Below are 26,563 nucleotides of genomic sequence, written 5' to 3'. Positions count from 1 at the left end.
TAAGCATACACAAAAGTTTAAATTAAAAAATTATTTTAAAATTATTAATTTTTTCCTAAAACATGGTACACAGTCTGAGGTGTTAAATCTTAAGACCAGCTAACTCCAACAAGATTTTGCTGTAATTACAAATTAATAATGACTCATACTTTTGCCAGTCATAGAATTGGCCATTGGTCTGTGCAGTACTTACAAGGTTGACTGTCACTGTCATAGTATTTGACATTGGTCTATTGTGGGGCCCAGAGTGGCCAATTGGTTAAAATCACTCACCTTTATCGATAATTGTCATCTCACCTCAGTTTGCGTGGGTTCACTGGATCATCATAGGTATGTGGGGAAAACTTGCCAGCGTTTCCCATAGGTCAGTGGTTCTTCATTGGGTTTTCCCCGGTTCTTCCTCTACCAGTTAAACTGGCTGCCATGTATAGCCTATTATGTACTGAAAAATGTTAAACCTACAAGAAGATTGGTCCATGCAATATTTACAAGGTTGATGATATGCCAGTCATAGAATAGTTAAGTAAGTACAATGTGCATTTTGGATGAATTATATTCTACACATTATCATTAAATTATAACATACAAAAAATTCACCTTTCTATGTAATGCCAATGATGCCTTAATGTTAAATCATTTAATAGCAAAAATATCCCATCACAAAGGTTTTGATCGTTTATAATGGGAGGTACTGAATCTACTAATACCCAAGTGAGAAGAAAACTGAAAATTGGCCAAGCACTTGTAACATTTATGCATGTAATCAACAGAATTTCAAACTAGCAAAAGTAGGACACAATATATCTACATATGTTAAGTTAAAACAGAATCTGTTAATAAAGAATGTGTGAGAGAATTCAGTTAACACATCATGAGTCAGCTATATAAAAGCTTGATTTCTTAATTTTTCATATAGCATTTTTGTACTGAAATATATGTTGAAAGAGTCTACAGGCTGTATTACTGCTTACATCTTGCTGCTTGAGCATTTTCCTCTGACATAACAGACCTATGTCAGATAGATAAAGAGTTGGTGCAATGACTACATGTTAGTTTCAGGTCTTGGACAGTTAAGAAACTTATTAAAGAACATTTTTTATTTTCATGTATCAAAAGGTGCACTGATTGTACTATTTAATTTTCTTATTTACAACTGCTAGAACAGAAAAATATCTCCACTACTAATATTTTATTCTGCTAGCAGATGCTAGAAAAAGATTAATTTATTTATGCTATACAAATAAGATTTTTTGTAGATACTGAAAACTTAATTTACTGATCTTGATTTTATATTTATGTTAATGAGATAAAGAGGTAAGATATTTCTAAAAATTCATATAGCTTTTTGTATAAAATTAATATTCTGAACTGTAAATGGTAACGAAGTAACTGACAGTAGTTTTGTTTTACTGTTCACACCTTAGCCAGTATTGTGCTGACATACCAGTAAACCCTATATATCATACATAAATTGTTTAACAAGTGGCAGTAATTTTTCAAAAGTCAGTTGTCTGAATCAGAATATATTCGTGAAGTCCTGATTACTCTCTTTTGCATTTTTCTTTAAAATAGGTTTGTAAAATGTATGATTCATTTGCCTAAAATTCCAGAGATTGAAGCTGAGAGCAGGTAGATTTGGCAGTGTTGGTGAAGACTCCAAGAAAAAATTAAGGGCAGAGAGGTGAGATCCAAAAAAAATTTTCAGTTTCAGAAAATTAGTTTCACGAGTAAGTTTTAAATGTAGACTATACAGTTATGAAAAATTTCTCATATGAAGGAAATTGAAGTTGTATTTGAGATATGTGGTTTATTTTTATATAAAAAAAATTGGCAAGCTTGTTTTTAAATATTTTCTTTGTGTACTTTGCGGAATAACACAGGTCCCAATTGGTTCCAGTTTTTTTAAGTGACTAAGATTTGCCAAGCCAATATTTGTCTTATTTCATTTTGATTTTCTTATTTGTTATATATATATATATTTCAGATTTGGATCAAGTGCAGCACCAGTTTCCAGTGGCAAAGTGTCAGTGAATTCTTCTTTATCAGCAAATGTAAGAAACCTTTATTTTAAATATTTTTTGGCCCTTTTTGAATTCAATAAGTTTAATGATGACATAGTGGAATTATCTTTTCTGTCTATCACCTTGTCTGTCCATTTATTCATACTTATTGCAAACAGCATAACTTGGCAACCGTTTGCTATAATTCGTTTGCACTAATGTGTATATGTATTTGTGTGTATGTATACAGTTGAGAGAGTGATATTGATGGATAAAATTGGCTTTTGGAAAATTACCATGAACTGAACATCATCATCATTATTATAATTATTATTATTAACATTATTATTAAAATTATCAACAGTGTTTTATGTGCAGTAATTAGCAAAGTCATTTAATATGAGTATATGTTGTTCTCTAAATTATATTCCACAAAAGGTTACTGTATTCTGCTCACTTTTATCCATTCATTAAATTAAATCATCACTGTTTTAAAATAGACTTAAATTTTAACCTTGAAAACGGGTTTTGGCTATCTGGATTAGCCAGTTGCTCGTCTCATCTAGGTTAAAAGAGAGTTGACTTGTGTCAGAAGCTTGTGACAAGTAGGAAATCAAAAGTAGCCTTATATGAATGTTCTTTGTGACCCATGAACTGAAACTTTGCCTGCCTCTAACAGGGTTCTTAAGGTCTTTGACAGTTTAGGAAAAATGAGGTAGCATTTTCAAGGCCTTGAAAGTTTGGGAAAATAGAGCAGATTACCCTGAGGTCTTTAAAAGTCTTTGAAAATTGAAATAAACCCAAATATTTTAGTTTCTTTCCATAGTCACAAATAAATTTGTCCAAGGTTGTTAGTTTTGGATGTAGTCAAAATTTCCTAGTGTCTTTCTTTTGATTAATTATAGTTTGAATTTCATCATTAAACAATATTGTAGTATTTTGCATTCATTGTTTTCTCATATAACATAACTTGTATACAAAAATGTTAGTGAAAATAGGTCTTGGAAATCTGTGTTTGGTCTTTGAAAGTTTAGGAAAAGTCTTTGAATTTATCATACAGAATTCTGTAGGAACCCTGCTATACAAACATGTTTGAATGACCCCTGACCCCTAAACCTAATGAAAAGTTAGGTAACTCATATCACTTCTCAGAGAGGCAAATATATGACAATACTGAATTGTACCTGTCACACTAGCATAAAAGGTGACTTCCATTTCTGCTGCAATAACACACTTAATTGTCCCACTATCCAGCAAATGAATTGCTTCGACCCTAAAAACAAGTGGTAAAGACAGCCTTACTTTGGAATTTGATGTGTCGACACTTTAGAGGTAGATAGTCATCATGAATGGAGTACAGAGTGCGAAGAGAAATGTTTGCACATTGAGTCACATGATGTTCCTTTAGAATGCCTTCCTCATCAAGCAAAACTTTATGTTGCATAGATAAGTGGTCACTATTTAACCATTTATTAAATATCAATACATAACCTTTTGTAACATATGGTTAATGTACAATTCACACTGGTCATAAAAATACATTTACTGATATAATTTTATAAAATAATTTTATTTTTAAAATTTAATCATAATATAGTTATAACTAAGTTTATTCAATCGTGATTTTTTTGTGATCTACACATTATACTAAATAAATTCCCAGACAAAAATTATAGATCATTATGGACTTTTACAATACAGTTCAGCATCACATCACGTCAAGAAATGTGATATTGGATTGAACTATTACCAGTGCAGCAGGAATCAAGATACGATCACATGAACAAGAAGTTGAATGCATCTTCATTCTTCTCTTGTATGGATGTTCAACTATGAATGGAATAGAAGAGTAACATACAATAAGTTTTATTCTTAGCTTGTACATAATGATATTTCTTCAGAATGATAATTAGTATGATGTAAAATTGAACTTTAAAAAAATCTGAATTTACAGCAGTGTTTCTAGTCTTTTACGAGTATGAAGCACATATTTGTTTGGGAAAAATAGGTATTATCTACAAATTGAAATAAAAGACGTCACATACCATACAGAAAATATATACAAAGTTACATAATTGCCTCATATTTATTGGATTTGTGTTCCCTTTTTTTTTGTCTTCACCGCGCTGGTGGCCTAGTGGTTAGAGTGTCCACCTCGGATGCGGTAGGTCATGGGTTCGATCCCCAGCCAAGTCATACCAAAGACTTATAAAAATGGTACTAACAGCTGCCTCGCTTGGCGCTCAGCATTAAGAGGTTAGTGTTAGGACTGGTCGGCCTGGTGTCAGGATAATGTGACTGGGTGGGACATCATGCTACATGTCTATGGCATGAGGCCCCAGTGCTAGACATCACTATAAACTGCCACACTGCAGACATCGTAGCGATATGACTGAAAAATTGTTAGAGCTACGTTGAAAATCCAAATCACACACACACACTCACTTTTTTTCAGCTGGTGTATTCCCAGGCTTTATTTATAATGACATAGTTGCATCTCCGTTTATGTTTGTAGTACAACTTTTTTCCCAACCCCTGGTGCGTTCCCTATTGTCATAGTGTGACAAAACCATTTTAAATGAGATCACCCCATTTACTTAATGTCAAAAGTGAATAAATGCCATTTAATGGTATGTGTAATCAAATTCTCCAAAATAACACCTGTAGCTGCAAAAAGTGACTTAGAGTTCATACATGAGCTATGTGACTTGTACTATAATTTAGGTGAACATGTAGGATTATTGGAAGCATGCAGCAGTACTAAAGAATGTATGTTGTGGCAGAATCACCAGTACGGTTTGATGACAGAATGGTCATAGCAGAACAGTAAATAACTGGGTCAGATAACAATTACGAGTTGCATCTTCATCTAGACTACAACAATTTACTGAATTGGGACAAGAATGACATACTGCCAATAAATGATGTAGAAAGACCATTATAGCTTGCAAATGAACAGAGCTAACAAATATTTAACAAGCTGAGTATTGTACTTCCTGGTTTGGAACATATTTTACATTTGTGTTTTTTTGTTTTAATTTGATGTGTATTTTAGCACTCAAACTAAAAATACCAGACTGAGCCTTAATCATCCAGACTTTAGTCATGCATCTAACAGTATAGTGACCAAGACTAATTCAGGGTTTGTTCAGTTGTATAGCTCTGTTGAAATGAGTGTTCTTACAGATCATTTAAAATGCGTACAGAACATCCAAAACTGTCTAATTTGATTTGATTGAATTTGCTATCATAGCACTTAGACTGTCTTTTTGCAAGAGAAATACACTGACAGTTTTGACCAAAATGTTTGGAATAGTTTCTGCTGAATAGTTGTCCTGCATTCATCCACATCTATGTTTGGCATCAGCTATTGCCAGAGTCACTAAAGGCAATAAGAACTTGTATGTATCAACCAAGATCCACTTTCAAACAATATATTGGGCAATCAAAACATTTAATTTTTGTAGTTGTCTGCCAAGATGCAATGTAAAGTCTTTTTCAGCTATTTATGTAAATTAATGCATTTTAAGGATTTAATGAACGTCTACTGTAGAAAAGATTTTGAGGTTAAAATAATGACAAATGGGACTAAATATATGCCAATATGAAATGTATCATTTAATCAATGCATTCTTAATTTTAAAAGATAAATAATTAAGCAACAAATGAGACTTATAAAAAATGCTGTTAGATAATGGGGGACATTTTAAGTGACAGCAAAATCGGGAATGGAAAATTCCAGAGTACAGATTATTTTAGGTTAACCATTTATTCAAACATATTAACTTTTTTATGAGTTACATGGGCATTCGATTCAACAATTATTACAATTATTACAATAAGGGTCCAATGAAAAGACAATATTACCTTGATGATGACAAAGTTAAGGTTGCAAAACTTGAAACAAATTAGAATATATAGTTTTTATTGTGCTACTAGTGCATTAAGTGCTATCTACAATTTTCCGTTGCCCCTTTAAAAGTGTTGTGTCCCCTAAATTGGGGTGGGTGGGCAATGTCCCCTGTCTTTGGGATCCTGGGTACAATGCTGCAGGTTGCACATTTTCACATATTCTCCTAACCTGTAAGAGAATCTCATCAAAGGGAAAATTCTTCTTTGGCAGTCAGCGTATTGAGGATTTTGTTTTCCATGCAATCAAGTTGGGCTGACAGGTGCACAATCCATATTTATCAAAATATTTCTCTTTATCAAGCCAAGGGCATAATAATTACAACCTTGCAAAATCTTTGAAATTGACGGGTTGCATTAAAAACTATTGGAATTTTGAAAATCGTTGGTTTTATCATTGGAAAGTCTTTAAATTTGTGGAAAACTCACTCAAGTATTACCAAAACTCCTTGCATTTATCTGAGAGATTACATGTTACAAGGAAAAATATATTTCACTTTTTAAATTCATAATGTTTGTTATTAATGTATTGGCCAAAAATAATGAATTAATAAATACTGCATTGGGATAAAATTAGTAACACTCATCAAGTATAGTTACGAGATTCAGTAGAATCCCTTGATGTTGTGTCACATTATTTTTTTTCCTACATTTATACCTGTTTAGCCAATAATAAAATAACATGTGGAGAAAGTTCAATTTCCATAATAAAAATACTTGAAACCTTATAGAAGTCCTTGAAAAACCATGCTCTGTCACTGTATGAACTTTGAATGGGGTGACTATGGTAAAATTTAAAAGTAGTTTTTCAAAGGGATCAGTGAGGTATTAATCTGAGAGTCTCCCTTCATCAAATTTGATTGGTTTTGACAATTACAAATGGCTGCTCCCACCTTGTCACCAACTCTAGATCAGTCAATAACAAAGAAAAAATATGTTTGGTCCTACACTTAATATGAACTGTGTTTAATGCATTTCCCTTTGGATATATTAATTATTAGATTGTAAATATTAATTATAAGATTGTCCATATTAATTATAAGATTGTCCATATTAATTATGAGATTGGATATATTAATTATTAGATTGGATATATTAATAGATTGGGAATGTTAACTATTAGATATATTAATTATTAGATTTGGTATGTTAATTATTAGATTAGATTGAATGTATTAATTATTAGATTGGCTATGTTAATTATTAGATTAGATTGGATATATTAATTATTAGGTTGGACATAATTTTAGATTGAATATATTATTAGATTGGGAATGTTAACTATTAGATTAGATATATTAATTATTAGATTGGCCACATTAATTATTAGGTTGGACATAATTTTTAAATTGGATATATTAATTATTAGATTGGCTATATTAATTATAAGATCAAGGTATTTTAATAGCTGTACTTAACACAAATTGGTTTGTCTAAAGTCGATCTATCACTGAGGAGTAGTTAATACTTGTGCTGCACTGAAGTTCAAACATATTCAAGTCCATTTTTGGCAATACTTCCATTAAAGCCAATATATTCTTTTTCTTTCAAAAATTGATAAAACTGCCTCATGCAGCCTGTAATACAGAGCAGCATTATCACCAAAAATTATCGTATGATTGTAAACTATTCATGTGTATGTCCATTCGTTACAAAAGAAAGACCTCAGCTAATTGCCATTGGTATGTACTTAATATCATGGGGACATTTTTCTGGTTCATTGATCCATACATAAACCAGGAAATCTTGAGGCAAGAGACATATTTACTCCTAAAATGATTTAATAATTTTATTTCACAGATTCATTCGTTGTAAAACAAATAAGTAATGTTAATTGGAATTGGTTTGTCCTTTTCAGCCCACAGATGTAGAGAAGCTGAAGAAAAGAGCAGAAAGATTTGGGACAGTTGTTTCTTCAACTCTTTCAAAGGTAACACCATTTTCTGGAATTAGGAATTATTTTTATATGCTTTAGTTTGGCCATTGGAGTCCATGTATAGCATATAAAATTGAGTTCAGACTCCAGTTTCAGTTATTTTCCCAAATATTGTTGTCAATTTATGTTTGAATTATCTAGCTGTGCTTCTTAAAATATTTGGATTTTCAACATATGTTGAGGTAATAATCAGATATTGAAAAAATTCTTTTTAAATATTAAAATAGAAAATCTGGGAATGTCTTTCCATGGTTTAGAATTCTTCACATTTGAGAAAATTGTAAAAGTTTCATTATCAATAAAATGTATGTTTTTATATTTTAATTCTTTTTAGTACAAAAACTAATTTGTGAACAAATTAATTATCAGTTTGAGAAGGGGTCATATGAGAAGAAAATAAAGGACCCAACCTTGAGGACTCCAAAATATCTACATCATTGCCAATATAAAATTCATGTGCCTCAGGCATAATTGTACTAAGGCATGAACTAGTAGATTATGTATACAATTAATTGCATCCATAGCCTTTAACATGGGGATGTTCTAATACCCTTTGTCTGTCACCCTGACAGTTCGTCCATAAACACATCACCCAAACCACTAGTTGGCAATTCACTAAATGTGGCACACATTTCCTGCTGTTGTAACCATCAGCCAGAGAGGTATATGTTTGTCCTCTCTCCCTGGTATCCCCAGGAGGGTGTTGAATGTTGAATATACAGAGTTTGCAGTTGGAGTGACAGCTTAAAATAATTTTCTTACCAGACTTTGAACAGGAGGATGTGTGTGTGTGAGATTTGGATTTTTAATGTAGTTTTAACAATTTTTTCTTTCATATTGCTATGATGTATACATTGTGTCAGTTTATAGTGTTGTCTACAATGTGGCATCATGCAATAGACATACATAAATGCCAACCCCTGGTGAGAAAAAAGTGTAATCCAAGTGAACAGAAAGAGTAATCCGAGCAGAAAGAGTGATCCATATATAACATAATAAAAATTCAATGAGCATATGTATAAAATGATTTATTTATCCCACTGGACTCTTAACAACAATTACTGCTTCAAGTTTTCGTATATAACACTTTGAGCTTTAAAAAGCAACAGGCTCTCATATTGCATTTCAGAACACTTTGTACCAGCTGAGACTTTAAATGTTTTGCACACCTGTAGAGCACTATTTGCTTGGTTACAGAGCCTGGATCTGAATTCAGTTTTACTTTTGTTAACAATGCTGAACAATCTCTCACAGTCAGCATTAAGATGGTAAAGAACAATAATCCTTTCATAACCTGACAAAGATGAGGAAATTTATATCTTCCAGTTATTGAGATTTTTAGCTGGGAAATAAGATGAAAAAAATCAACTGTCTGCATGAAGTACATTGTCAGGTAGAGTGCCAATTTGATACTACAGGAGTTCTCCTTCTAATCAGCAGCCCTTCCTGCAGCATGGTACTTCATATGACAAAGACAACCTGATGTGAACAATGATGAAGACATTTTTCAAAATATAGAATGCAACTCCTTTATGAATTCCAGTCATCACTGATGCAGCATCAGCTGAAAACCCAATACAGTTCTGCCAGCTTATATTATTCAAAGCATTATCAAGCAAATAAAAAAGTTGTTTTCTCCAGTGGAATTTACTGTTAATCTTGGTAATGAAAGAAGAGCACTCTGACTTAGCCCATTTCGTTGTCAAAGTCTCTTACACAGACTGGGTACAACCTTTTGTCATCATAATCACTACTCCTGTGTGTTGCAATACTAAACGGCCCAAATTTCATGGCTTCTGCAATTTTAAGTGAAGTATCTTCTGCTAAACACCTAACAATGTTAGATGGTTTTGTTCTTGCACATGCATATTTTCTGCAATTCTGGAATCAGGAAACACGTTTGAACAAAGGACCAGTGTAGTCTTCTACTGCTAGGGGTAGTCCGTTTTCTATTAAGAACTTGGTACATAATGCCTCAGCATTTATAAAATTTGTGTCCACAATTTAATTCTGCTGTAAAAAAAAAAAAAAAAAAGTTACCTTAGTATTGGAGTTAGTAAAACGAGCTAATTCAGTGTTTCTTTGTTTTACCACCATGACCAATATTAAAATCCTTTCCACACAGCCTGCAAGGGGCATGAAGCTGTCCTAGAATGGAACGCTGTAATATGTAATCCATTCATGTATTCATCTCTGGGTAGATTTTTCGTCTTTTCTAATCCATCTTTGAAATTATTTGAAAAACATTTTTGCTCAAACACACGCATCAACTAGAATAAATCCTACTTTTAGCGCCAAATACCTACAGATTGGTTTTGTAACGGATATGAATTTGAACAAAGAATCTACGAGCAAAGATTACAAGTCAGAAAATCAGTCAGTTCTCTCCTATTGAAACTGAGATCAAAAGTTTGAAAGTAGAACCAGCCTTTTTTTTGGAAACGGGGCAACTGCTATAAATAGAACATAATACTGTTAGTAAATTGCATGTAAGTCTACGGACAAGCATACTCTTATGTCACAGATAGAAGCCGTCTTTTCTGTATGTGTGGTTAATGGGATGTTAATAAAAACGAGAAAAAAATTATAATTTTTTTTTGGAGGGGGATATACCGAAAACACGTAATCTGAATACATTTACACATAAGGCATAAGTTAGTGAAAAAAAGCATAATGATTACGTCAAAAGCGTAATGGTAGGCATGTATGGACATGTAGTATAATTTTTATAAGTATGACTTGGCCAGGGTTCAAACCCCCTGACCTCCTACATCTGAGGTAGATGTTCAAACCACTTAGGCCACTGGATGATATGTAACATATGTAATAGATTTTGTGTTATAACCCCTACATGATGGTCGTGGATGTGTGTGTTTAGCTCTTTGGCGATCAGGTAGCAAGAAGTGTCCCTCAAAGGAACCAATGCGCTTACTGACTAAAAAGAACTTAAATGACTCTATGATCAGTTCATTTCTGATGTCACTTTATTATTTTTAACTGCTGAGTATTGAAAGATCTCTGATATTCTTAAGAAATTCTAAATATAACCAAATTTTGTTTGCTCTACAATAAGTCCATTTCTTCTGTCATTTTATTATTTTATTATTTTTAACTGCTGAGTTCTGAAACCATCTCTGATATTCTCAATAAATTCAAAATCTGCCATATTTTGACAGTGATCACACTGAGTTACTGGATGAGTGGTTTAACACTTGTCCAACTACACCATTAGATTTATTGTACATCATCAAGTGCAGGATGTTGGTTGGTACTCAGTTAACACAGTAAACAAATCTGTTAACCATTAAAGGGAATGCATACATATTTTATTTGATTCATGCAACAAATTACTTCTTAACTGTCGTGATAGTGACCAACAGTAATTATCGCTGCTCCTATGGATTGGTGACAGTTGAGGTTTTACTAACCTTAAGTTGATTAGCGTTAAATTTTAGTCCTCAGTATGTCCTACAAAGGAGTAGCAGTTGAAATTTTTGAAGCAAATTGAGTCTAAATAAACCGTATGTATTGATGTTTACAATTTCTAAATGTATTTTTTAACTCTACTGTTCAAAGACCAGCAGAGCTTTTGGAATGGTCTGTTGTCCATCCAGATATTAGAACCAGTTTGTTATCACTTCGCCCCCATAGCTACTTGGAGGATTATCATTACAACTTTTCATACCCATTCATCCCATAGCCTAGTTGGACCTAAATGAAAAGATACTGCCGGGACATACAGTGTGGCTGCCACAGTGGCCATATTGAAATTGTTATCAATACTCTTTCTGAATGGATGGTCAAATAAACATGAGGTTTCCACCAAAAGACTTCTTATGATGTCTGGTTGGTCCTAAATGAAAATGGATCCAATCAGATGACCAGGCTGGTATTTATCGAAGCAGTAGGTTACCTGATAATGATCCTAATTTGATAATTAGGGCCATGTGTTCAGATGCATGATCCCTATAGTGATCCCCTTTTTTTGTCAGGTTGTTGGTTTGTGAATTCACACATGTAACAATCAAAGTTCTGCAACCCTTATTCACAGTGGCATGTTATTTGGGAGGCATTTCTTTTATAGATATGATGGTTTTTTTTTGTCAGGTGAAAGTTTGACAGAGTTATTGCCCTTCTTACCTTAGTATTATATCTCCCCTACAACAGATCCTTGTAAACAGCTTAGATCAGGAATCATTCAGTATATTCTTATGCAGTTGGCATGTACATTGTTTCATAGACCTAGCTGTGCCTTTTATGGGTTTTGTCTCATTAGTTCCATTTTGAATAGGGCTGTGGCCTTTGATAATTAACTTAATACATACACATGGGATGTTGCTTGTAATCCACATGGCTTTGCAATCCTTACATATAATTGGATGCCATTTGATAGGCAAATTGCATATTGCATGTAGATGTGCCTTTACAAAAGTTCCATCATTTCATGTCAAATTTTGACCGAGTTGTTTGTTCTGTTTCCATATATAAATCTTCACTGCACGATATCCTTGTAACTAGCATAGCTCAGGAACCATTCAACCTATGCTGATAGAGTTTGGTGTGTACATTGTCTCAAGGGTTAGATATGCCTTTTTTTCTTGACAACTCCATTTTTGGATATATTTTCGGCCTTTGACAATTAACTTTATATCTTCATATGATGGTACTTGTAACTGGCATAGGTCAAGAACCATTCAACATATTGTGATGTTGTTTGGTATGAACACTGTATCATAGACTTTCATGTGCCTTCAATGGAGTTTCATTTCTTATGTTGCCCAGGTTGCTCACCTTGCATATCTCATTTATTATGTCCCCCAGATTGTTCACCTTGCTGACTTAGATTTCTGCAAGACCATTTGTCCAAAATTGAATGGATTTCAGCATTTGATTTCTTCTAGACCATTTGACTGAAACTGGGGGTTTCAGCATTTAACACATGGCTTCAGATTGCTTGCACCTTGAGTGAATTTAATTTCCCGCATTCCTTGACATTGACAGAAGTTGCTTTCCTCAGTTTGCTAAGCAATTTTTTGGATTTCAACTTGGCTTTATATTACTGGGATCTTGAAGGAAGGTTAATTGATGTGTTTCGCATTATCAGTTAGAAGAGTTACAGTTTATTGCTTGTCCGCCCAAATTTGCTTTCTGTAGCACTTTACTAAGGTGTATTGTATTTCAACCAGAGTTACTATGCACCAGTTGTACTAGTTGCCTGTATAGCCTATCTTGTTCTGAAAAATGTCATTTAACTTCATAACAACAACAACATCTTGTAGAAAAAAGTGCAGCATTTTGCAATGCACCCATTGCTCCCAGCTCAAGTTGCTGATTACTAATGATCAGTTGTTACAAGCACTGTTTGAGTGGACCTTTGTCCCAGTTACTAATTTATTCAAAATACTAAACAAGAATTATGTCTTCCTTAACTCAGCCACATTTGAATTCATTCGCAAATACTCTGACCCCTTAGTTGTTGATAGAAGGTGACATGAATATTCCTTTCCTACCAACGCATGGCTTTGTTTTACTCCAGTTGCATCATAGAATGGTCTGTAATTTGTGTAGGTCATGTTAATAAGTTCTCGGAAGTACAAAAATGCAAGCAGTGACCTATTACTTGATTTTAAGATCAACTAATCTGGTTTTCAAAATCCTTCCCAGAAATTTTTGGATTTGGAAATGGTCAAATTTACCCCATTTTCATTCAAAATCAGTCACATAAGAAGTGTTTTAATTAGGGATGGACATGTACTCAGCACACCACCCAGACCCTTCCAGGTTTTGCATTACCCGGATATACCCAGCCTAACTGGGTGCTAGTGCTCAAACACTCAAGACATCAGCACTGGTCCTCTGTTATTTGACAGCCAAGTATTGCACTCCTGTCTGAACTTGATCATCCCACACCAAGTTAATTGATTTCCAGCTCAACACAACAATGTACATAATCTACTACGTCCTACTCCTTTACCATGGCTGCCGGTACTTAGCAACATTCCTCCTCCACATCTGCATCATCAGGAAGCAACCACAAAAGTGTTGGTTAAGGTCTATGCCAGTTAGAAACTTCCACTGTACATGGACATCACCTCACATCCAGCAGTCGTGACTTCGAGACTTCCAATCTGGTTGGGTTTGTTGCCGGATGATATGACAGCTGTTTCGGCATGGAGTGTTGAGTGGTTTTCAGCAGATGTTGAAACCACTCCCTCATAGCTGAACCATCTGTCTGCCCTCCTGGCTTCAACCTTCCACGTCATCTGTGGACCATGCTGAACTGCGTCTGGACAGGACAGGGTTGTTGTGCAGTCAATATTGTCCAATGGGGCCAGGCCACTGACTCTTCCTGTTGCTGTGGAGCTCTACAGACCATGTCACACATTGTAAACAACTGTCCACTGACAAAGTTCCCTGGTGGACTGCAGGCTTTGCACCTTGCTGATGATGATGATGCTGTTAAATGGCTAAGCATGCACTCCACATGATAAATAATAAATAATTCGATTTTTAGTATAATATTTGATCTAGATGAGTCTGGTTTCTCACACAGACAAACATACACAGACACACTCACATCTGCATACATACACACATACACACCATCTCTCTGAGTGTAGTTAATAAAAGTTAAAACAATTTTTATGGTGGACACAAATGCAGGGGGATGGTAACCAGACAAATGGGAGTGAAGAAACCCAACCAGGTCAAAACTGACCCTGCCGGGTACCCAACAAAATTTACCTACCTGTCCATCCATGGTTTTAATGAAAAACCAATGTCACTTGACCATTCATGCAAGAATATTGATAAGATTTTGGAGATGCCCACTATTGTAGCACGCTGGTGGAAGATAAACACAGTGTTTGTTCAAAACCATTTACATATTGTTACAGTGTTTATGTGAAAATCCAGTATAAAGATTTTCAGGATAGTTTTCAAGGCAGCCATTATGGAGGTTTGATCAGAATCATTTTACTATTGGAACAAATCTATATTGAAAGAAAGAAGATTTTTAAAAAATATGTTAATGTGGCCATTCTTTCAGAAGTAATGAGATTTTTGGGCATCAGTACTATTTTCATTCAGGAGTGACTATATACAATGAAGTATTAACTGAAAACCCCATGCCGATACAACCATACCGTCAAGAATGGTAATGATTCTCAAGATGTCCGACATAACCATCATTTGGAGATCTGATCAACACAACTTGATATCATAAGTCTTTTAGTTTAAACCCCAAGTCTACAAAACCATCTGCTCTAGAGAATAGCAATAACATGATATCACGATGGTCATAATTTAGGTCCAATTGGTGCCATTCTGATCAACTACACCATTGTATTTAAACTTATCTAAATAAATAGGATGAATGTGTGTATATTTTCATGGCAGTCCTCCCAATAGTTTTGGAGTAGTACCAATAACAAACTTATCATAATAGACAGATGCAAAATGGACACCAGGCCATCACATAAGCTCTCCAGAATTATTACCAGTACAGCTAAAAAGTATTGGGATTTGCTGTGGTGTGCCTTTGAAGTAGCTGTAGTTGAAACTAGTGAAGGTTTTGCGTGCCTGTTTGTTTTGAATTTGTGCTTTTTATGATACATGATACGGTATTCTGTAATGTTTTTATATTAAACTCACAGATTTATAAACGGTTTATATAAAGATCAGTAATTACAGAAAGGAAAGGTACATGGATATAATGCTATTCTGTCATCAGATAAGGTTACCATTACTGTAAATAGAAAATCTCAAATTACTTTTTTAATAATCTGCTAAACTGGCAGAAAATAAAAGACTGAATAAAATCACATATTCAAATTAATCACAAAAATCAAAAATGGAAAAACAGTAGCAAATTTTACACCTTATACTTTCTGTTTTCTTTGCCTAAAATGTTTTTTGAAAAGTGCAGGTATTTTAGTATATGCTGTTGAATTTGTTTACCTTCCGTCCAGATTTTACATTGTTAATAGTAGTATGAACAAAATTATTATTACCATTGTTCATTCTTTTGGCAGGTGGATGAACAGGAAAAGCTGCAGAAGAGGAAACAAAGATTTGGAGATAAATTATCCAGCGACACAACAAAAATATCTATAAACTTGAATCCTTCCTCAGAAATTGAGGTAAGCTGGTTTTAAGTTGTACTTAATGAATCACCAAGTTCCATTTATCTGCCATTGCTAGATTTCATGATTATGAAATTTTATAACCTCACCAAAGTAAGTGGTGATACGTATGTACTGTAGGCAAACAGGTAAATAATGTTGCCAAGTAATTTGAATTTTTGTTGAATATAGTTATTTTTGCACTTGATTAAGAAGGCTTAAAACAGGATCCTCAATTAAAACAACTCTTATTTGCCACATAGTGACATTTCTGGTATGCAAGTGGATTAATCACATTTAAACAATTGTTTCATGTTTCAGAGGTCATGTAAAAGCATTTGCAATTCTTTGTAAACAAGACAGGCTTGCTGTTAGTCCAAGGTCCAGTTTGGTTCTGAATAGAAATGGTACTGCTCAGACAACCAGTATAGTTACTTTTCCTGAATGCTTGACCATATTGATGCAGATGTTTTTACCAAAAGACACCATATAACATCAAATTGGTTCTGAATGAAACTGTTGCCCCTTTCACAGCCAGTAAGACTTCTTATCAGTTTAGTTGGGCCTATGTGAAAATGGTACTAATCAAACCCCCCTTTTGTGGCCAGGGTAGTCATAGTAAAATTCTTGTTATGGTTACATCTTCTGATCTCTTGTTGCCCTAAATAAAGGTGTTACAACTTGATGGTGTTTATCTAGAAAATCTTTTAACTAATCCTCTTGAAAAGATGGTCATGTCAATAAGGATTATCATTAAAACACTACTCAGTATTGTCCAAAAAAATTATGATGCCAGTGTAACCTCCCTAACTTTGAAAATCTCATAAAAGCTACATCCGTACAGACATAAAAAGAAATAAACCCTCCTTTTTGCAAGATATATTAATCTTATATGAAAGTGATGCTGATCTAACCCTAAAAATAGCTACCTTGACAGCTGTTCTGACATTCTCTTTATGACTACTTCTCATAAAATGGTCTTATGGACAAGGAGTTTTCATTAACACTATGATGGCAATTTGTAAATGTTTGTCAATGAAAATGGTCTTATGGACAAGGAGCTTTCATTAACACTATGATGGCAATATGTAAATGTTTGTCAATGAAAATGGTCTTAACGGACAGGGAGCTTTCATTAACACTATGATGGCAATATGTAGATGTTTGTCAATGAAAATGGTCTTATGGACAAGTAGCTTTCATTAACACTATGATGGCAGTATGTAGATGTTTGTCAATGAAAATGGTCTTACGGACAAGGAGTTTTCATTGGTACTATTATAGCAATATGTAAATGTTTGTCAATGAAAATGGTCTTATGGACAAGTAGCTTTCATTAACACTATGATGGCAATATGTAGATGTTTGTCAATGAAAATGGTCTTACGGACAAGGAGTTTTCATTAACACTATTATAGCAATATGTAGATGTGTGTCAATGAAAATGGTCTTATGGACAAGTAGCTTTCATTAACATTATGATGGCAGTATGTAGATGTTTGTCAATGAAAATGGTCTTATGGACAAGGAGTTTTCGTTAACACTATTATAGCAATATGTAGATGTTTGTCAATGAAAATGGTCTTATGGACAAGTAGCTTTCATTAACATTATGATGGCAGTATGTAGATGTTTGTCAATGAAAATGGTCTTATGGACAAGTAGCTTTCATTAACATTATGATGGCAGTATGTAGATGTTTGTCAATGAAAATGGTCTTACGGACAAGGAGTTTTCATTGACACTATTATAGCAATATGTAAATGTTTGTCAATGAAAATGGTCTTATGGACAAGTAGCTTTCATTAACACTATGATGGCAATATGTAGATGTTTGTCAATGAAAATGGTCTTACGGACAAGGAGTTTTCATTAACACTATGATGGCAATATGTAGATGTTTGTCAATGAAAATGGTCTTATGGACAAGGAGCTTTCAATAATACTATTATAGCAATATGTAGATATTTGTCAATGAAAATGGTCTTACGGACAAGGAGTTTTCAATATAAACACTGTTATAGCAATATGTAGATATTTGTCAATGAAAATGGTCTTATGGACAAGGAGTTTTCATTGACACTATTATAGCAATATGTAGATGTTTGTCAATGAAAATGGTCTTACGGACAAGGAGTTTTCATAAACACTATGATGGTAATATGTAAATGTTTGTCAATGAAAATGGTCTTACGGACAAGGAGTTTTCAATATAAACACTGTTATAGCAATATGTACATGTTTGTCAATGAAAATGGTCTTATGGACAAGGAGCTTTCATAAACACTATGATGGTAATATGTAAATGTTTGTCAGTGAAAATGGTCTTATGGACAAGGAGTTTTCATTAACACTATGATGGCAGTATGTAGATGTTTGTCAATGAAAATGGTCTTATGGATAAGGAGTTTTCATTAACACTGTTATAGCAATACGTAGATGTTTCTCAATGAAAATGGTCTTATGGACAAGGAGCTTTCATTAACACTATGATGGCAATAGGTAAATGTTTGTCAATGAAAATGGTCTTACGGACAAGGGGCTTTCATTAACACAGTTATCGCATTATGTAGATGTTTGTCAGTGAAAATGGTCTTATGGACAAGGAGCTTTCATTAACACTGTCACAGCAATATGTAAATGTTTGTCAATGAAAATGGTCTTATGGACAAGGGGCTTTCATTAACAGTATTATAGCAATATGTAAATGTTTGTCAATGAAAATGGTCTTATGGACAAGGAGTTTTCAGTAACACTATTATAGCAATATGTAAATGTTTGTCAATGAAAATGGTCTTATGGACAAGGAGTTTTCATTAACACTATTACAGCAATATGTAGATGTTTGTAAAGGAGGATAGTCCTGATCTGACCATCTCGAAAATCTTGTCATCACTACTTTCCTTTCATCATTGTTATGTTTGACATGGGGCTTTCTCTAAGGCTGTCACATTTATAAAATATAAACTATTGTAGGTATTTACATGTTGATTGGAACAAAAAATGATGCCATTTAAACACGATGAACCCACTTGCATGCCAATACTGACACTTTGGGCCAAATATGAGTTGTTTTAATTAGAGATATTGATAGGAAAAATAAAGTCTTCTTAATCGAGTACAAGAATTAGTATTTTCCATATTAATTCTGATTATGTGATAATAATATTTACCTAGTGACCAAACTTCACTTAAACTCTGAAAGAACTATGACAGCTGTATGTATCAAGAAACTTCAGCATGACGAGGTCTGTGATGGAATACAGTCTGACTTGTATCTCTAATGTACAAACGATTCCATACATGACATTAATATTATCAAGACTGAAGCCAGAATTTAAACATACCCTTACACATCCAACTGAGTGAAACTGTAAGTACATCAGTTTCCTTCAGCATCAGCTGTACATGTAGACCAAAAAGTTACAGAACGGGAATTTTGATGATTACACCATTTAAAGTAAGTATTACCTCATGGACAAAATGCAGAAACCTATATATTCATTTGCCTAGAATTTACAAGCAAGCATTTTCATTACTTTTCTTTTCAGTATTCATGAACAATTCAGATATTTGGATGTCAATTATATTTTCTGGTACTTTGTGCAAGGGGTTAATGATGCAGCAGAACAACTTGAATCATTCCCCCTCATCAATACTGAGTGATTAGAGATCACGATCACACATGATAGTTTTTTCAGACATCATTGCCACTAAACTTAGGTCATCAAGGCTGCACAGAGGCACCCAACCTGGGATTGCCTTGGCAGATGTTGAAACAACATTAATTGGTTCTGAATGAAAATGGTGCAGATATGAAAACTAATTTATGTGTATTTTTTTAATGGAGTTTTGACGAACTATTTTGCTACATTTTAATATTCAGTTGTTATATTTTAGTCTGGTACGTGGGAACACTTCAGACAAGGTTACCTTTATCAAAGAATGCTTCAAAATTTAGTCCTCATGTTGGCTATATCTGAAGAAACAGGATGACACCATTTGAGGTTTATTGACATATCAGAAGCATTAATAAATCAAATCCTTTTTTAAGTTCTATAGGTGTGATGTACTTGTTTATTTATTCACTGTTACTAATGTATGCTTATGCAGCCAATCATTTCTCATTTCAGGTGAAGAAAAAAAAGAGGATTGAACGGTTTGGTTTGACATCATGAAGATCTTACAATGACCCTATCATTTTACTTGCAGCATCCGCTTTAGGACTATCTCATTTCGTTTGAATATTGAATTATGTCTTTACATGTACATTATAGTCTTGCAGACCTAAAGCTGTTATCACTCAAAACTTACAATTATCGAAACAATTGGATGACGAGACTTCCTTAGTCATTAAAACCACTGTTAGCTTAATAGATTTAATTTTAATTATAAATTAACTTATAGTAAATGAGTACATATGAACCTGCTTTGACAGACCACCACTTATGCCAACAAAAATAGGTCTTTCAAGGCAGATGGTCTCTCAAGACAGGCAGTATTTCATAGCAACGGTCTTTCAAGACAGATTTTAGTGTATTGTTATAGATCACTATTAATATATATTGTCAGGTGTGGGATGATGATAATATATGGGCAAAGATACGGATAGAAATATTGTATAGGTGTGGGGTGATGTTAAAAATGGGCAAAGATACGGATAGAAATATTGTATAGGTGTGGGGTGATGTTAAAAATGGGCAAAGATACAGATAGAAATATTGTACAGGTGGTTTAGACCTGGACTATGTAAATTCACTCCCCATATAGATAAATTGTATATTTATCATGATTAATCCTTTGCATTATTCTTATTCAGTTTCTGCCATGTCACATCTTATTTAGTGATTTTGTGTCTAATTTTAGTAATGTCAGTTAGGTCTGTTCCATTTAAACGTACTTGGTACCCAGGAAAGGCAGTTTAAAAAAAATATATGCCAGGGTAATTTGATTTCACAGAGTTCATATTAAAATGAGAAGAAAATTCCAAATTGCATCTATGGGTGAGTACTTCTCTGGGTCACAGGTATGTTTTAATGAAACACCCCTTACCATGGATCATCAGAAGGAACAAATATTCCAGTGTACTTTGAGCTTGGCACAGAATTATTTTTCTTGTCTCTATGTGCTCTGCACAGTGATCCTTTTCATATATGTGCATGTTTGTTATAATATCTCAACATTATTATATGAAACTGGCAATATCACAGTACCACTTTAGGGCCACAATATAATCACTAATTAAATCATTACCACTTTTTGTTATATAAAGTTTCATTGGTTGAGAACTTTATAACACGAGTCAAAGTATCTTACGGCATATTGTATTGGTGAAAAAGTTTCATCTGACTTGTTTATAATTAACACAAGTTTGAGATTCTTATTGATGTTGTTAATGATCTGCCTTATTCAGCGAAGTTGGTATATGACCTTGCTGTGTTACACAACAGTATAACACAATTTGTGTAACATTGTCATAATAATAAAGACAAACATAATGAAATAGATTAGTGTATTATCAAAGAAAGCAAATTGTATTATCAAGACTAGACTTTATGGCACTATGTATTCACCAATCTTTACACACCTGAGTGTTGCCAGAAGTAATGTGGATTTTTCTTCATGTTCATGATTGTCTTTTAGGCAGATCTTTCAAGTATTGGTTCCACATGTTTGGTTACTAATTAGGCATATCTTTCAGTCAGTTGCCATTTTTGTTCCTTACATGTACAGTGGTCCCCTTCTTATATGGCCACCCCCTTCTGCACCAGGAAAATGGCCTTATAAGATGGGTGGCCTTTCCAGAGGGGGACTAAATTTTGAAATGTAATGTACGTAGTAAGAAAGCTACATAATTAAAAGCATTTAATATCTTCATTTAAAAGTAACATTAGTTATTAAAAGGTTCTTCTTGTTATAATAATAGACTTATTTCAACTGAATGTACATTAATAGTTCTTATTCTTGGCGTAAGTGTGATATGTGAGCGGGTATTGTTGTCATGCACATTGCAAAACCATTAAAAAACATCATTTAAATCTTGGTACATACATAATTATTTTTCCATTTGCTCCATTTTCCAACTGCTGCTGAATAACCTCCTTATCGGTTACAATATTGTTTATTCGAGTCTTTTCAACATAAAATTGTTTTATTAAAGTCTTTTCTACATAAAATTGTTTTGCAAGTCCCCCCTCCCCACCTCAAGCAATGTCGAGTAGAATAACCGACTTTCTTCTAAAATAATGTCTCCATTTATGTGATGACATGTTAATGTTTGGTAATGATTTATTTGGATGTTGCTAACTGTATGTGATTTAATTATGCAGATGAAACTGTTGTCAATTGGACAAAATGCCTTCTTCGCAAAGGAAGCGATGTATGGAAGACGATTTTTCTGTCTTTTGTCTGGAACACAGATTTGTTCATGGTTAATTTCTCAGTGTGTGTGTTAATGCACAAAATATATTTTTAGCCTATGTTGACCCTGTTATGATCTGGACAATTACGTCTGGTTGTAGGCCTAATCGTCAAAGAGAAGAACTCAACAGATGTGTGAAGCTCATAACATTGTTGAGCCCATTTCCTGTAAATGTCGGCTTTTATAGACAATGATATAATATTAATCTTAGTGTTAATTGTAATTTAGTCAACACTTCTTTCAGTAATGGAACCTTGACACTGGGAGACAGGGGCCCGAGTGGCCGAGTGGTCTAAAGCGCTCTCCGTTACAGATCACTGCCATCTCACCTCTGTCTGCGTCTCGGATTCGGCCAATGTGGGTATGTGAAAAAGCCTGCCAGTAGCTTCTCGTGAGTCGGTGGTTCTTTCCGGGGTTTTCCCGGGTTCTTCCTCCACCATTAATACTGGCCGACATGTATAGCCTAGAGTGTGCTGAAAAATGGCATTAAACCCTACAACAACAACAACAACACTGGGAGACATGTTTTGACAACGGAGATAATCTGATTACTTTTCTTATGTCATGATATGAATTAATTATTGGTTCTGGATACATTTGAAAAAATAGTGGCTGCACATGAGGGGAACATTTTCCATGTTTGTACTAATATGCTGGTCACGTTAGAGAGGTGGCCATTCTTGAGGAGTACTTTTGAATACAAACTCTTTGGTGCAAAAGGATTCTGGCCATAAGAAGCAGTTGGTCCGCAGTCAGGGGGGGCCGTTCAAGAGGGGGACTACTGTATTTGGTTCTAATAGTCTAGTTTCATTATATGTATAATTTTGGCATCCCATTGGCACCTCATTTAAACCCCGTTTCTTACAATAACATACAGAATGATAATCATCTCAAGGTAAGAGATCCTTTTATTAGTACTTAGCCATAAAATATAGATTTTTTTAAGCTTTGTAATCTAGAATGTAACTGAATGGCTAGAGCCAGGTGACCAGCTTGAATCTTTTGACTGTATTACTACACTAATGGAACCAGTGATCTCTTATTGCATCTTATTTTCTCTCTGGTTGGTCCAAAATTCTTGCCTTTCCTTGTCACTGACATCTCATTTTTATCCACGTGGGTTCAAGTCTCGGGCTCGTCAATGTGGGTATGTGAGAAAGCTTGCCATTTCTTTCCCATGGATTGGTGGTTCTTACCAGGGTTTTCCCCAAGTTCCTCCTCCGCCAGTTTTATTGGCTGCCATGTATATCCTATCCTGAAAAATAGCATTAAACACAAAACAACAACAATGACAACAGCATGCCATTGTGCTCCATACATAATTTGGTAATATTTGTTCTCCCAATTTTTTCAGGAGATTTCCTGGCCAGTTGAGACTTAATTGCACTCAGTAGAAAACCTTGAAGCTTAATAGAAAATAAAAGATTTATGGAGTTCCACCCCTTGGTTTACATGTTCGATAAGAAAGCAAATGGATGTGATTCAATCATTTCCAGAAAGGTCACGTGCACTAATAACTGTAGCTGTGAAATTAAATTATCTGCAACTTGGAGGATTATGTTGCTGTCATAATTTTCAGAAATATTTCAAGCATTGTTTTTTTTAATCATTGTTGTTTCATCACCTCTATTCATTTATGATGGACTGCAATTGTGTGATTCATAAAAGTTGATACCTGTTATAGAGATGACCGTTTCATTGTGTTAGCCATCATATGATCAGGTTTTGTTTGTACATGGGTTTTCTTCAAAGACACAAAGTCACCGAGTAATGTGTTTGATTTTAATGCCATAACTTTGTTTTGGTTTTGATTACAACAGTTCTTATTTATTTTACTATACTTTATAATTTTGATTTCTGTAAAGATTTTTAAATAGTTTATTTGTAAGAATTTAAGTGTACCAAATAGCATATATTGATTTGCTAACAGATGAATTAGTAATTTAAATTTGATTTTTTAAAATATTTTTAATGCACAAGTTTTGTGTTTTGGTTTTGGTTGCAACCTTTGTACATACAGGTATACTTTTTTGTATATAGAAAAATTGTTTTACTTGAATAGTCAGCTTAGAATGAAACTTTAGATTGGTGTTGGAAGAAAAAGGTATGCACCTGTAGAATAAGTTTTGGTGTTTTGATTAAAAGTGAATCCAGCAGTCCATCAATGTCAAACAACTCTTGACACCTATGTGTAATGTAATTATATTCCAGGAATAAAGTTTGACGATTATAGATCCCAATATGTAACATAAATTTTATATTTTAGGTTACAACTTAATTTCATTTCGCATCATTTTAGTTCTTGTCAAATTATGACCAATTTAATGTAATTTACATTAAACATGTTTAGAATGTGACTTTGTATATAAGAGAACAATGAAAACATGGCCAGTCTATAATGCAGCAGTACCTTGCTATAAGGGGACCTTGCCTATTATGCAGTAGTTTTATTTTGACAAAATGATAATTATGGCTCATATTTATGAACATTAAGTTTTTTTACCAAATGTATCAGACATCTGAATGTGTAATTGCTAAAAATAGCACTGTTGATCTGTTTTATAACCGTTGTATGATAAATTTTAGTACAGACACATCAGCAATTAATCACTTGAAAATTTTTTTTTTAAATTTTAAATCATCTGTTCTTTGGGAAGGAATGTTATGGTATGTTGTTCTATGTACTCTAAAATTACTTCATCTAAATATGAAAAGGTACAAAGATGATACAACGTTACACTTTGGGTTTCTATAACCATTAGTCTGAGCTTCTCTCTGCTACCATTAATTGTAAATCATTCTAAACTAAAGTTGCGTATCAGGTGTCATTAACTTGTGCTCAACCGTTCAGACAAGGGTGTCATTTAGTCTTCAATACCAATTTTATACTAACATAAAAGATTCTACTGAAGTAGAACAAGCAGTGAAATGAAAATCATACATTGAAAATGAGAGATTAAAATATAGTCTCCCATTAATTTCTGCAATTTTGTATAGAAAAGTCCAATTTATTTGGCTAAAATATGTAGAGGTTTTGTTATTAGAGGCTACAGAATCTACCAAGAAATGTGACATTAAAACTTAATACATTGCTCAAAATGAAAGTTTGGTGCCCGAGTAATTAACTCATATTTACACTTACTCTGAGCTCTACCAGAAGTGATGGTAATTTTGAACCATTCATTACAACAAATATTTACACTTACTCTGAGCTCTACCAGAAGTGATGGTAATTTTGAACCATTCATTACAACAATTGTAATATTCATTTCAGAACACGAGATATCTGAACTTGTCTACAGATTTAACATAACAATAAACTGAGCAATACCAACATAAAGTAGTTCATTGTTAATCAGCTATTGTGAATTTATTTTCCTTAATGTAATCCTGAATTTTGTGGCTGGTACAAACCAAGCATTGAAAAGCAAAAACGATCTCACTGTGGAAACATCAGGCCCCTTCTCCAATTCAAGAAATACCAAAATGATCAGATGCATAAAGTACCATTGAAAATGTCATTATTTACATAACCACAAGATTTGAAGCAGATGAATTTTTTAAAAAAACATTAATGTTTATTCTCATATTAATAAATCCTCAATAAGGTAAAATTTAATATATATATATATATATATATATATATATATATATATATATATAATATCGTACAATCGGCTATTACCTGTCTTCCTTCACACAAGAGTGACCATGTATTCTGGCATCCACAGGAGTTATCATCTTCATATCATTTGCAGTTGAAGATATGAAAGCACTGAAACATTATGAAACAATGGCCACTACCACCACAGTAAATACTGAGATGCTTCTTTGGTAATTCGAAGGCATTCATGGATGCAATTATGAAGGTAGAATACCTTGTTATGGACTTTTTTTATGCTGCGTAATATACCCCTGTCTGCTGTAGACCACATATCTTACTTTTAAAGGAAACCTTTCTTGACAGCCCATAGTGCAAGATTATTCAGGCCGAAGGACTAAGGCAACACAAAATAGAAAGATTACAGGTCAAGACAAATGTTTTACAATTTTCAGCACTCAAACGTAATAAGAAAACTTTCACCTCAGTTTATCAAACTAGAGTCCAAGCTGTGCATGTGCAGTTTATCTTGGCTACTAAGTGCAAATGAGTACAAAGCCATTCAGTACAAGA

The 26,563-nt window shown here is 33.7% G+C and overlaps 1 protein-coding gene across 1 annotated transcript in view; it reads left to right on the top strand.

Annotated features, from left to right (window-relative positions):
• The window catches only part of LOC149775990 (uncharacterized), a 43,983-nt gene extending 18,254 nt beyond the window's left edge, over positions 1-25,729 (top strand). Inside the window, exons 6-10 of the mRNA XM_089941210.1 lie at positions 1,611-1,681; positions 1,985-2,051; positions 7,768-7,839; positions 15,879-15,986; positions 20,102-25,729. Coding sequence (XP_089797336.1) covers positions 1,611-1,681; positions 1,985-2,051; positions 7,768-7,839; positions 15,879-15,986; positions 20,102-20,146 — 363 coding nt within the window. The 3' untranslated portion in view covers positions 20,147-25,729. The remainder of the gene's footprint in view (positions 1-1,610; positions 1,682-1,984; positions 2,052-7,767; positions 7,840-15,878; positions 15,987-20,101) is intronic.
• The last annotated feature ends 834 nt before the right edge of the window (positions 25,730-26,563 follow it).

Source organism: Sinohyriopsis cumingii, chromosome 18 (assembly GCF_028554795.1).
Source record: "Sinohyriopsis cumingii isolate HCF-2022 chromosome 18, ASM2855479v2, whole genome shotgun sequence".
In the NCBI taxonomy this organism is placed as follows: Eukaryota; Metazoa; Mollusca; class Bivalvia; order Unionida; family Unionidae; genus Sinohyriopsis; species Sinohyriopsis cumingii.
The sequence above is the reverse complement of the archived record's forward strand: the minus strand, read 5'-3'. Positions and strand labels throughout refer to the sequence as shown.